At 37.1% G+C, this 14,749-nt stretch overlaps 2 protein-coding genes across 4 annotated transcripts in view; one reads left to right on the plus strand and one right to left on the minus strand.

Annotated features, from left to right (window-relative positions):
* Positions 1-3,123, minus strand: part of LOC137286941 (rho guanine nucleotide exchange factor 11-like) — a 117,474-nt gene extending 114,351 nt beyond the window's left edge. For 2 of the 3 annotated variants that reach the window (XM_067819111.1, XM_067819092.1), the window contains exon 1: positions 2,781-3,123. In XM_067819111.1, the coding sequence (XP_067675212.1) occupies positions 2,781-2,797 (17 nt within the window). In that variant the 5' untranslated portion in view covers positions 2,798-3,123. The remainder of the gene's footprint in view (positions 1-2,780) is intronic. The other variant, XM_067819153.1, reaches the window with a different exon arrangement.
* A 394-nt stretch (positions 3,124-3,517) lies between these two features.
* LOC137287048 (glucose-6-phosphate exchanger SLC37A2-like) overlaps positions 3,518-14,749 on the plus strand; it is a 59,328-nt gene continuing 48,096 nt past the window's right edge. The window contains exon 1 of the mRNA XM_067819163.1: positions 3,518-3,603. Within this exon, the coding sequence (XP_067675264.1) occupies positions 3,542-3,603 (62 nt within the window). The 5' untranslated portion in view covers positions 3,518-3,541. The remainder of the gene's footprint in view (positions 3,604-14,749) is intronic.

The raw sequence follows: 14,749 nt of genomic DNA on the forward strand, positions 1-14,749 counted from the left end.
CCAGGTACCCACTTCCTGCTAGGTGAAGAGAGGCAGTTTGGGGACAACCTCTAAGGTGTCTAAAGTGAAACCTGTCTGAGGTGAAACCCCATGTCTCATGTGCTTCAATGCTGGGCAGGACTGACGTCCTAGACATTCTCAAGACTCAAGCTGCCAAACACAGGCACCAAATGACTCCACACCCGACACTATTTAGCTTCAACCGATTTGTGACCTGAGCTTTATGGACTTTAAGCATGAGAAAGTTCAAGTCACAGCCTAAACTTTCCATCAATTCATAGCTTCAGCTTCATAACTAATCAAACATCTTTTCAAACATTTCTGATTGCAAGAGAAACAAACAAATGTCTTTATCAGTTATCATGTCATTGATCTTTTGAATTTGCAATCAGTTAACATTTGTTTACATAGTAAAGGAACTTTTGTCTAAATGGTAAAGGAATGCGAAACCTTAATACCTAACAGGGTAACAGCAAGTACCATCTTTCACATTGTTTAGAAGTCTTTTTAAAACACACTGTCATCAGAACGAAATACATGTACCAGCAGACTTTTCACACACACACCATGAAAACAATACTTCCTGGCAAAGTCCCCACCATCATATCTGGAAAATAGCCCCCACCACACTTGTGTTTGCAATTATATTGGCAAACTTTTGCAGTCCAACAGACCACACTTGATGAACAATCTCACTTAAAATTCTAAACTGTTGTGTATGAAAAGAAATGGGATCATGTGTCTTAACATTTTTCACTTGTGAGTACACTGTTACCATGGTTACAGGGGCTAAAAAATCCCAAGACCTGGCACCCTGGACAAGTCAGTTTCCATCTTGGACAATCAAATGATGACATCTTACTCGATAATTTCTCCTTATGGTTTCAAACTGCGAGTAAACTTGGCTTTCACTTCATATCTGCTCCAAATGTAGCTAATAAACTTCACAATGAAAAGAAAGCAGAGTTATCATTGCTATTTATCTCTTCTCAATAAATAGTCTACTGAACATTAACATCATACACCATGTTGATTTATTCTTTCATAATTACATCATCATGATTGTGTCATAAAAATCAAGGCAAGTGAAATATTAATGAAGACAGGTTATTTTCTTAAAGACACTTGCCCTATGGCAAGTGGCTTCTCAAAATAAATTTGAATCCCTGTTGTATTATGTTTCTTAAAGATCACATGCAACCAAACTTTCAAGCATAATCATAACACAGTTATCACTTGTTCACAATACATAAAATGCAATGGTGATTCTGAAAAAAAAACTAAACAAAATTATAAGCGTATAATCGCAAAGCAAAAGTGCAATATGTTGTACTTGGGTTTGCCTATCTCGAAAGGAATCAGCTGCAATACCGAACCCAGTCAAGGCTGGTGGGTGTGTACTTATGCGTAAAGACGCCTTGTCATTAGCCACTGGTTCATTTGCTGATACACTTAGCCGGCTCTTGGTTCATAGCCTGTAAACCCGATAGGTGTTTAGTTCAAATTGCAAATGGTCAGTAATTGAAGATGTGCACTGCATATGTCATTAGCAGACAGGCAGACATATAGGTGTCAATAAACCAGACAGTGAGTTTTGTCTATCACAGAGTCTGCTTATCACAATCAACATGTTTTTTATGTAACGAGTAGATCATTTACTTGTTAACGTACAGGACCAAGATTAGACTACTGCTCACGACCTCATACTCTGGGCAGGCATACTGTTTCAAGCTCCAGCCTACTCACTGTACATGTGTTATGAGTGCAACGCAGCATAGCTGTTGAAACCACTTTTTCCCCCAGCACTGGGGAAAAATTAGTGAATCGTTTGAACTCTGATTCCGGTGGCTTTTTTTCATCACTCTTTTTTTTCCAACTTTATAAGCTGAATTGGCATTTTTGATGATTTGTTTTGGTAAGTGCATACCGAAAGGCATCAGATTGTGCAACGTTGTGTTTTACATTGCATGTGACCTTTAACTTACCATAGCTGTTAAAATCTGTCACTTGGGTAATGTGTTTTAAAGGCACAATGTTATTTTTCAATTTAAAAAACAACAAAATAACTTTGTACTGGAACTCATATTAGTGGTATATAATACTAAAATTGCTATTTATCATAGTGAGGGGATTGGTGTGGCACTAGTAAATGTTAAATATGCCATTAGTGATGAGCAAAATATGATGAAACTGTTAACAAGATATTATGACGAAATTATAAAGGTTGTGGCTGTTTGACGAATAAACTTCAGAACTTTGTCACACATTATTTGATTAACCCAGTGATACCACAATGCATTCTGTGCACAACTGGAGGAATGTACCCAAACAAATTATCACTAAAATATTGTCCATCAGTCTCCGGCAGAAAACAGCTTAAGCTGAACAAAGTGGTATTACAGTCAGAACACACCTCTTTGGGCCTTTTTACAGTGTAAACATACATTCATAACCAATTAACAGAGGTGGAAGCTGGAATACTATGGGTTACACAGACAGCGTATGATTATGAACACTGTCAACACGTCTCTGATTTTGTAAAAGAATTCAACTGGCCATAGGTCTGAGAAATTTTACTCTGAACATATCAATTGTTTTGTAAGCGTTGTCTTAATCGCTGAGGGAACGTTTATTCCCAATGAACATAAAATTTACAAACCAATCATGTAAACACACCTGCATGTAATCCGAGACAAGTGTCTCACTCAAGGACAAGGAAGCTGATAGATACCCCTAATATGCATGAAGATCATTCCACTTAAAACTTGCCGTTTGCTTACCTTTCTGGGAAGGACATTTTTGACAGTATTGTCGACAAAATGTGGTAGCATGAGTCTCTTCTGAGAATGCGTCTAAAGAATAGTCGAATGTATATTGTTACATTCTAGAAGATGGGCCTGGTTTATCTGGCTGCTTCGTCGACTTGTATTCCGGAAAATGGACCAAAAAAGGTTCTTGATAAGACACAATGGTGTGTATATCGTGCTCCAGCTATTCTAGGTTACATCTATCACGGTACATTGTCTCAAAAAGTAACAACAACGAAATATGGAGAAGATAATAACTGTCAAAATATGCACTTATCGTTCAAGGAAAATCGCCCGAAATATCCAACCTGGATGCGTATCACTGATTTCTTTTCGGAAATATATTTTGAATACTTGTTAATTATTTTCGATTTATTTGGTGTTTGATTATTTATTTCACAATTGTTGATGTACTTAAATTTCCTCATTATTTATTTTTTTCTATGAATATAATGTTGCACTATATTCACAGTGGTATTCCTTCGCGAGATATTTTGAGAACTACTTTCTTCAGGCTCGCACCTGCTTTGTAGTCACGCAGTATATTTGTATTCTTTTTATCGTGAACATGAATTAATTTGAACTGTTATCAGGTCAGATTGTTTCATTAAAATATGATTCCTTGGAGCTTCATACTATTTTAGTATTGAAACATACTACAAAGTTTACGGCGAAAAGGGGTCACGGGGTCATTTCCGTATTAGCCACCTGTCACATGATCATTTTCTGTCAAAATGTCGAAGGTGCCGCCAGGGTTTCGAGTCTTGCCGCGAACAGGTTGCAACAGAAATGTAGCGTGAGTATAACAGTCAATGTCATTAAGGAACCATACTTTCTTCTTAAATATTATTTTATACACTGAGTGTCATAACATACTCTAAGTTTATTTTCATATCATTTTCACAAAGAAAGCACGGGATCAATTCCATGAGTACAACAGTAATAGTAACTTTATGATATGACTAAACCGCTGAACTTCATGTTTCAGCGTTCGTATCAGTTTTCTTTGTTGACTGAATTACGAACAAGTTATGTTATTATACTGGCACAGGTGTATTTTTAACTTCAACGAGCTTGACAACCTAAGGAAGACTTGAACATGTTGAATAATTTACGTTTGCTAGGTATGGCATCTCATGCATATCTAGGGATGCATGACCTTAATGTTTTAGGCGATGATAATGTTTGTCATTTTAGGTGTCCTTATGCTGATCCTGACTTCCTATGAGAAGTCATCTTGGGATAGTTTGTGTAATTAATGTTAGGAGTTATGGCTTAAGGAGATGTTAGTCAAATGACCATGTCTTTATGAGATTCGTCCAGTGATAAAAGCAAACAAATTTTTCGGACGAAATTTATATTTGAATAGTTGTTGTTATGAATCAAGTATCCAGTCAGTGTTTCTTGAAATGAACACCTTTGGAGCAATAGAAGCACTGCTTTCAATCATAGCAACATGTAACTGTTGCCTTACTACATTTCCTTTTTGGGGCCTGTACTAGGTTTTTCGATCCTTATATTTAACAAAAGAATTTGAAAAGGTAGTTTTCAGATAAATTTATTTGTTATATAGTACATGTCCATTTGGCCCTGTCAAGGACCACTGGAAACTTAGCAGAATTTATTTGGTCTCAGACATATTTATCTTTTTTTTTTAACAATATGCAGCCACAGTTCCTAACATTCAGCCCCGTCACCAGCCTAGTACATAGAGGATGCATGTGAAAAGGAAGGAATCTAAACTTGGTGTTGTGTGAAACTAGAGATAATTTTTCTCCCTGCAAAACTTTTTCCTGATCATCTCCTTTTGTAGAGAGATATGGTGTAGGCATCTGTCAGCTTACTTGTCTTAACCCTGCCTGTAGGCAGTATGTTACACTGACCACAGCTACCCACTAGTTTATTGCAAGTACTGATTATATTGTCCATAGGGGGTTTCCCCAAGGCTGAATAGATTGGTGAACTCAAGATAATACCCTTTGAACACAGTTTATTATGTTCCATTATCCCTATAGTCGTTTATGTTTTCCCTTAGGCCCCAAATATATATGCTTTTTAATAGGTTTGTCTTGGTTTGGAACATAAAATGCATTTGACCTAGTCCAATGTAGGCTATGCTGATTATACATCTCATTACAGTGGTATCCAAAGTTTTATATCAGATAAAGCAATTGCATGGATAAATGTTACTCATCAATGTGATAATATTTAAGTACACTCTTTGGCTGTACCAAAAGTAAGATATCTGTTACCATTGATTCATGGTCACCATTTTCAAAGTAAATCAACACATTTTCATTCCTTGTAAAGAATGTAATCTACTAACTACATATGTATGTTTGTACACTGCTTTCCCAGTGTTCATCTTCAGTGCATCACTGCTATTGATATCACAGACATTCATGATGAGAATGTATTTAACTAGTCAGGACATTTAAATTTATGATATCTAAACTTATTAAGTACACTATGAAGGCAATAGTTCCAGGAAGCAAATAGTGTTTGCTTCTTCTTCAGTTACAATTTATCATTCATGTACATTATGGCAAGATTGTATGTGGTATGCTCCATAGTTTGAAGTATTATGGCAAAAAATATAGCACCATTCATAGAGAACGGATTCAAGAGTTGATGGTCACTTAGGTACGTAAATCTATTGTACAGCGTCTATTTGCTTTGTGCCAGTTACAGTTTCAGAATTTCACATGAATTGTTGAAGATTAGTTTAAGCCAAGCAAATTAACATTTTAACAAAATTGTTAAATAAAAGCAGGTGGACAAAAACAGTTGAATGTGTTTAACGGTACTGCTCTGTGCTTTGATTTGTCAAGCCAAAGTTAGGTAACGTATTGTTTAAGCCACTATGTATGTTAATAAAGTAGCTATTCTGCACATGCTGTAACAGCTTGGTACATGGGGTATGACAACAGTGGGTTAGTGCCACTTGATACTGCAAGATTGCTGATGTGTCTGCAGTGGAAAAACATTCATTTTTCACTGTATTGCTGGATACTAAACCACGAGGTTCTCGCATCACCATGGTAACAGTGGGACTTCAGGCTTGTCAGTGAACATTTCTGACTGTTGCACAGTAGCAACAGTCTGCCATGTGTCCTCCATAGAGTTTGATGGTAATATTAAAACAATGTTTTTACTTTGAAGTCTCTTTGATCTAAAGATATTTTCATACATTTACCATTGAGGGAGTCATGTGAAAGTTATCATACAGTTATACAGTTTGTGTAAATTTCACATTCCAGTTCACATTTACACAACCCATTACTGGTTCCAGCATTACGTAAAATAAGTAAATTTGGTCAGTGTAAATTGTGAATTTTTCAAGACAGCCTAACTAGCACTTGTGACTAAGCAGTTATTTCCTATCTAGGAAACAGAAACATCAGTAAAATCAACTTATTAGCATTTGTGACATTAAGGTTTCCATGGATATTTCTGTGTCATTGTGGAATACATGCTGACAAACAACAGTCAAATGACAACATGCACAACTCACTGCAAACCAAATAGTGGCAGGTATAATGCATGTATATATTTTCTAGTAAGTTTCATGTTAAGGTGTCAACAGCACTTGCAGTAATCTGATCTTTGTCATTGTAGATGTTGATGAATATGTCTGATCTGACCGTCAGTTCGAAAAAAACAATGCCCATATTAGTAGAATGAATATTTAATGGAAGTTTATACAGATTTCAGGAATACTTACAATCAATAAGACAGGAGGAGATAAACATTTTTTATACCAGAACAAACTTGTGTACTACAGTATATATTTGTTGAAAAGTAAATATTGTATTTGTTTTCAAAAACAAAAGTAAAGCACATTGTTCGTGTTATGGAGGGGATGTCATTAAGAGTATGTACATTAAAGAATCCCAAGTTAATACAATATTAATGAAAAGTCATTCACAATTGTGATTTAATTCATGCTCACTACTTACAGCCTTAACGTTACATGGCCATGTTCTACATACAGTTATAGCATCATATACGGTCATATTCAATACACTGTCACAACATTGTACAGTGGCGTTTTCTCAATACAGTGACTATATTGTAGAACATGATGTTGAACATTCCTATCAGTGTCCAGTGTCATGTACTTCAGTCACTATCAAAGATACAACATGGTAAAAGAAAATGATTGTTTGACAGTCAAAACATTACACAAGGCCATCAGCTATTCGAATTCCATATTCCTTTACTTCAATTTGTATTGTGTTACCAAAACAAACAAGTAATAACCGTTAGCATGTTTGTTGGAAGACATCTTGAGCAGAGCTTACAAAAAACGAAACAATTTCTCGCCTTTTAACTGACTGACTGAGTTTGGTTTTTGTGACACTTTTAGCAATATTCCAGCAACGTCACATTGAGGAACACCAGAAATGGGCTTTACACATTGTACCCATTTGGAGATTCGAACCCTGGTCTTTAGTATGACGAGCCAACACTTTTACCACTAGTCTACATCACTGCCCCCTCTTTCCTTTGAATCAAATTTGATGCTGTATATGTGATGGTGAAAGACATAGTTGCCAGAGACTGATTTTGGATGTTGTTGGTATGATGTAAAATATATTGTCCTGTTATTGTCCTGAATATTTCCTGTCAACGAAAATGTCCTGGACCTGATTTATCAAAGCAAACTTCAGTTTTCACTTCAATTTCAAACTGAATTTGACAGTTTGAAACATCTGAGCTGTCCTAAAACCAAGATGAAAAAACAGCTCATATAACTATTGTTTTCAAATTCAAATTCCAACTCAAATTGTCTACTTAGTTTGAGTTAATATCCATTTTCATTTGGGAAGTGCATTTTCCTGCTGTTTCTCAGATTTAAATAAAAATTGTAACAGAAGTCAAAACTCAGACTTCACTTTGTTTCGAGAAATCATGGCCAGGTCTTTCATGATTTTATTGACCTATACTACAGGAAGTTGCTGCATAGCCCTCTTGAACAATGTCATGCTCTGCATACAGTTGGAGCAAAACATGAAGATCATATTCACATGTTTGTACAGACAATAATAACACTATACACATTCTACAGATATTATTGTTGATTCATAAATACTTTGTTGGAGAACATATGAAGAAATCCAGAAATTATCATGTTATCAGTTTCTGTAATAGATTATATTGTGTGTACTGTTATGACATCATTTGCTTGACAGTTACAGTATACTTATCATTGTATATGCTATTGTTGATAAGAATCCCGGTTTTCAGGCTGCGATATGGATGGATATCCTTTAAGTGTGTTATCATCATGAAGGCCACTGTCTTGATATGATCATGCAACTGGTTGCAGGTAAAACTTTGCCCCCAGCTGTTCATGGCCTTGATGTATCTGGGTTAGGACTGTGTCAGGTAGTGGAGTGATGAGAGTGTAGGGTAGTTGAGTGATGACAATACAGGTAGCTGAGTGATGACAGTGTAAGGTAGTTGAGTGATGACAGTATAAGGTCGTTCAATGATGATAGTGTCAGGTATTTGTGTGATGACAGTGTAAATTAGTTGAGCGATGACAGTGAAAGGTGGTTGAGTGATGGCAATTTAGGGTAGTTGAGCGATGACAGTGAAAGGTGGTTAAGTGATGGCAGTTTAGGGTAGCAGAGTGATGACTGTGTTGTAGAGCTGAGTGATGGGATGTGTAAGGTAGTTGCTGCATTTAAGTTATTTGCTCGGTTTTTACTGCCACAATGATTTGATACTTGGTCAGTTGTTACTGGCATGATGCAGGGATGATTCTGTTAACGACCGTCACTAATACATTCATGTACCTGCCTCCTGAGCCTCACACACCATGTAAACTCAGCATCTGTTGCTGTAGCTGCTGTTAGTGATGTGCTGCTGGGCTGCAGATGGTTTTCAGTGACAGCTGCTACCAGCAGTGTCATCTACTACCACCTTGGTTTAAGCATTTAAACACTGGGAGAGAGAATGGTATTGAATAATTCAAAGTTTATGGTTGGGGGAAGCCTATTAGCTCATTAAACAGTTGCATACTGATTTGGGTTTTCATAAGCTTTATGAATATGGTACTTGGTGATTGCAAAAACATTATGGGCAGCAGCTTCATCCAATAATGTGTTAAGGAACAAATAAACTTTCGGTTTTATACTCTTTCAACCATTACGTATGCAAGACTTTTGGTTAGTTTTAGACAGAACACCAAATTCATTCTTGAGAAACTTTTGGTTAGTTAATACAGGGCTATTAAAAGTTGCCACAAAGTCGTCTGCTTCACTCTCGCTCACCATGGAAACCAAAGACAGGTTACGTATCTTTGTCGCCAGGCCACTGCAGCGATCCGCAGTGACGTCATTTGAGGAAGAATTTTCAGTTAGTTGTAAAGAAAATGACGCATCTGATTTCTTGAAGTAAACAAAGATATGCTGAATCATTGTGTTGCCGTCAGTTGATGCCAAAGGTTGGGTGATGGTGTTGCCGTCAGTTGCTGCCAAGGGTCGGGTGATGGTGTTGTCACCAGTTGCTGCCAAGGGTCGGGTGATGGTGTTGCCGTCAGTTGCTGCCAAGGGTCGGGTGATGGTGTTGCCGTCAGTTGCTGCCAAGGGTCGGGTGATGGTGTTGCCGTCAGTTGCTGCCAAGGGTCGGGTGATGGTGTTGCCGTCAGTTGCTGCCAAGGGTCGGGTGATGGTGTTGCCGTCAGTTGCTGCCAAGGGTCGGGTGATGGTGTTGCCGTCAGTTGCTGCCAAGGGTCGGGTGATGGTGTTGCCGTCAGTTGCTGCCAAGGGTCGGGTGATGGTGTTGCCACCAGTTGCTGCCAAGGGTCGGGTGATGGTGTTGCCACCAGTTGCTGCCAAGGGTCGGGTGATGGTGTCACCATGCACAGATTTCCACTGGACCTCACAGTTCATGCTAAATGGGTTGTTTGTGAGTACGAAACAAGCGTTGTGGAAGCCTGTAGTATATATCAAATAGGATGGTTCAACTTCTACATCACTTCCATGATAGAAAATGCTATTTAGATTTGCTCTGGAGTTAAAAAAACTCAAAAGTACTAACCAGATATAATAAGTGATAAATGACCCAAAGGTTTTGCATGATACTGCTTGTAACATAAGATTTCTTCCTCGAAAGTAAGGATTTGGTTGAAGTGACAATAATAATTTAAGTAGAGTTATATTGACATCCACCTCACTTCCAAGAGTGAAATTGATATGTTATAAACAATGTCATGCAAACTCCTATTGTCCATCAATCAAATACATATTTTACAGCAAGTAGAAAGTAGTTTATGTTTTGTAACTCACTGCAATCAAACCTAAATAGCATTTATTCTCAGATTGGCTCATGTTCGAAATAGAGCACTGCCTATTTCTTTTTCATACTCATGGTATCATTGCCTAAAGTCAGTTCGATAATCAATTAGTTCATGCATTGCTTTCATCAACTAATTACTACTCGTTGCTGAATATGTATTTGAATCATGACCGAAAGGATTTTGCATGACACAGCTTGTAAAATAACGATTTAAAACCCAGATAACAAGAAGCAATTTTGACAAAATCACTTATGAAAACAAAGTTGTAACTCAGAAGCTAGGCAAGGCAAGTGACAAGATTAAATGACTGTAGATTGTGAAAACATAACACTTTTATTTTTCAAAACAACTAGACAAACCCATAAACAAATAGTTTGAATTTCAATCATGGACTTTTTTGTCTGTCTGGTTATGCTGGCAGTGTGTGAAATGCTGTATTGACATGTATGTGTAATGTGTGGATACTCTCATCCAGCTGGTTACCAAGATTGCTTCCAGTTCATCAGACTTTTCACATCTTGGTGCAAACATGTTCGTAACTGTGATTGTTTGATGTCTTGACGAGAGGTATTTTTCTCTCAAGGGAAACCTCTCCTGGGAAACCATTGCGTGGGGTTATGTGCAGTGTATTTGGAAGAACAGCTGTCTTCACAAAAGACCCTTGGCTAGCCTAAAACATGTGACAGCTCAGGACCAGTCACTTTTCAATTTTAACCATCAAAGTTTCATTTTGCAAAAACATTTTAAAACAGATTGAACCTAAAGAATTGAGGTTGTGAGACCATCAAAAATGGTAGCTGGTTACTTCATGGCATTGCTCAGACAGGTCAAAGGTAAGATCAGAGTAGGAATGTATTTCTAGACAAAACATGCCATGCTTATCTAGACAAATGGTGCGTTTTGATGACTTAAGATATTGAAACAGTCTAGTCTATACTGAAGTGAAAGGTACTCAGTTACAATGAACTAAAAGTAGATTTACATAGCTAAATTCCATTTCTTACAAGCTGATTCAGACCATTTTGAATACTGTGCACATTTTCACCTAGATCATTTGACCACTGGTCATAAATAAAGAGAGATAAAGAGAATACAACTTACACTATGTACTAGTATATCTAGTAGAATACTAGAGCAAGCTATTTACATGCCTTGCCTTACACTGGGTAATAAAGAAGTTGGAACAGTGAAACAAATGCACCTGCAGTACGTGATGAGCATCAACTTTGACCAACCCCACTTGTTCTCGGTGTTTCGTTTAATGTGCATACTCCCTTGTAATGCAAATCAATAATAGCAGTTTGAAACAGGGATCATTTTAAACAACTTTTATCCTAAGTTCAATAAAATTCCCAGAATTAAATGTTCATGTGGCAATGTAAAATTTTATGAGGATTCACAGTCTTAATTTCACTTTGTATAATTTACTGTTTTGTTCAGAGTGAAATTCATTGGTACATTTTCACTGAAAACAGACTATAGCCATCACACTCATGCTCTGTTAATTGTTAACCCTGACCCTCACATTTTTCCTATAACTAACATGTTCTATTTTAAAAGCTATGTGTGTATTTTGGGGGCACTTCTACCCTGACAGATTCAGAGAAATGAACATCTGTGACAAACATTTACAGTGTGAAATTGCAGATGACAAATATTTTACACTTGCCTGTTTCATCCATATGTTGCAATATCGTTAATCATAATAGTCATCAACTCAATGCTACAGTCCTAGCATTTTCATGAAATATAATAACACCCCAAACAGTCCAGGTATTTCACTCACCTGGAGTGCATTTGCTAGAGAGGACATGTCAGGCAGATGCAAATTATGATGAGACTAACTAGTCTCTGAAATGAGCATGTTGTACAGGAAAACCGGTTGAATGTGGAACTGTGGAAATATAGACTCGCCACATTTTCTAGTCTTATGTGGGCTTTCTTGGATATATTTGCTTTGGGGTCTGTATCACATTCTGTTATGATGCCAGAAGGGCATACTTTAATAAGTGATATTTTTTATGAAAGAGCAGGAACTTGTGACAGTTTTGTAAGTTCGAGCAGTAAATAAATGTGACAAACTTGGGATGAATATTGTTTACCGTTATACTGACAGTTGACACAAACTTTCAAACAATGTCACTATATGCTTTCTGTGGAGTGGTATTTTGTGTCAAAAAACATGTCATTGTTATTTCCGTGATTTGAGTAGAATTCTTATGTCTTTCTCCTTTTCAGTTAACTTTGTTTTGATCAAGTGGGGTTGTTTATTGACAGTTTATCCATCGCAGTTTAATGGGCGATCTTTTTGTTGCAAGGGTCAATAACTCTCCTATTGAAATACATTGATATAAGTGACTTCTCACTCTATTTCGGTTCCCAACTCAATGTGCACTGCAACAACTTGCTACAAAAATTGTAAAGACAGAACCCAGTTTTGCACGTTGGCCCACTCACCTTCATTGTAAAAAACAATCATTTACGACGAAAAGCCTTTAACCGAAACAGGTTTTGCTTTGATTTTTAGTTTAGAAAGGCATCATTTGTTTCCAAGTGCAGTACGAATTGACAAAATAAAAGGTAACTCGGAAAAACACTGAAAAATCGATAAATTGTCACAGCATTTCCTACGACAGAACATGAGATAGTGCAAGACAGTAGCGTCTATGAAATAATGACAATTCCTTTTATATGTTATCAAAGCTTATTTCCCATAGCACTTCTGTAACTATTGCTGCAGTACATTTTACAAATAGTTCTCAAACTACCACTGATCTCAATGTAATGAAATCAGAGATACACCTGCAACTAACGAGTATCCCCTGGAAGGTCTTTATCAGCAATTTGCGATTATTATGCATCCTTGACAATTGAGTGTGTAACATTTAGTTAGAAACATAATAATTATGCTTTAAGCAGCAGTTCATCTGAATCCAATTTGGTTTTACATTCAGACACTGTACCTTTATGTGTGCTTATATAAATGCACCTTTTTCATCACAGCTTCAAATAAAGTATAAAAAATGTCCATTAGTCTGTTGTGAGTCATTTTATTAATGTGAATTTATGAATTCATTTGTTACAAAAGTTTAATACTATTGAAAACTCTTAAAATAAGTAGTCAAGTACAGAGATTTATCTCAACAAACAACAGATAATTCTGACTATCCAAGAGGATGTGTTTGATAGGATAGCATGACGTGTGTTTCTTGTTTTCGTAACATTGAGTTGACAAAGTGTTTCCTATGACAGACCATATGCAGTCTAACTTTATATTTTGATTTTCATTCAGCAGTTCTTAAAGAAAACTTTAGGTTATGTCTCTGTATTAGGAATTAATAGAAAATGTGTTAAAATCAAAATATATCTTTTTGATGACATTAATTGGAATTTTACCCCACAATTATTCTATGAAAATATGTTGATGCATGTATTTGTGTTTTTACTAATTTAACAGATAATGTGTACAATGACTGGATAAAGTCATGAAAATGTATTGTAATATTAAAGTACACACACACCATCATTAAAAAATCAGATAAAATTGCAACATTGTACAGTGCAGATATATGTCTATTGATGTAAAGTGGGGAAAGATGTTGACTTTATTAATATATTTGTGTTAGAATTTGAAGAATCAGTTTATTTCATTAAAACATATAATGTGAGTTCTAAGAAATAGGATAAGACCTCCTTAATGAATGTTATAATAGTCTGATTATTGCAAGCTGTATGTAGACACTGCAAAAAAGTGTAAACCATTTCATGTTTACTACACTTAACAGTGCCATATTTTATACGAGAGATTGACATATATTATTAATATGGACGTATGTAGTTTTTGTCTGTTCCTGTAATATTATGTTTAGTAGTATAGGGAATGACAGTCCGAAAACACTTTTCAAAAACCCCCTCTAAAAAGCCTCATTTACTAAATGAGGCTTTGGTGGGACCATTAGCTCTTGCTATTATTACCCCTACTACAAAGCCACGCCATCACGTTTACCGTGACTTGGCAGGCGGTAACACTGTGCCGTACGGTACGATCAATAATTCTTCTCTTACAAACCCCCTACCCGGCCCACCCCTCAAGTAGTACAAGTTAGGTTCGTCGGCTTTCATATCCACTTTATCTATGTTGTAAGTTTTGACTGACCATATAGGATCGGTGGCTCGCTTACGACTATCACCCTCGTGTTCCCCCGGCTGGTATAGATACCTCACTAGGGCCCTATCCGGTATCTGTTTCTCCTTCCCACGCAATGGAGCGGCCGACTCTGCAACTATTGATTTTAGTTTGATAGCGTCTGCCGGTTTCTTACCGGTGAGACGGGTGACTTCATGGTTGATTGCCGACACCACCTTGGGTAACCTCGTGACCCATTCAGTCGATCGTTTTCCAGGGGTGGCCATCTCCCTAGCATACTGATAGCCGAACAAGCGCTCAGCCAAAGTCCTATTAAATCTCTCAACTATGGCTTGACTGCGATGGGCTCCAGCCGTGCCACGCCTGACCTTCGTATCGTGTTTGGCTAGCAGTTGTGACACAGCACCCATGAACTCCCGTCCGGGGTCAACTTGCAGCTCTGTTGGCCACGTCAGCGGACTGCGTTTGTATATACGTTCGAATCCT

Source organism: Haliotis asinina, chromosome 1, assembly GCF_037392515.1.
Source record: "Haliotis asinina isolate JCU_RB_2024 chromosome 1, JCU_Hal_asi_v2, whole genome shotgun sequence".
Taxonomy (NCBI): Eukaryota; Metazoa; Mollusca; class Gastropoda; order Lepetellida; family Haliotidae; genus Haliotis; species Haliotis asinina.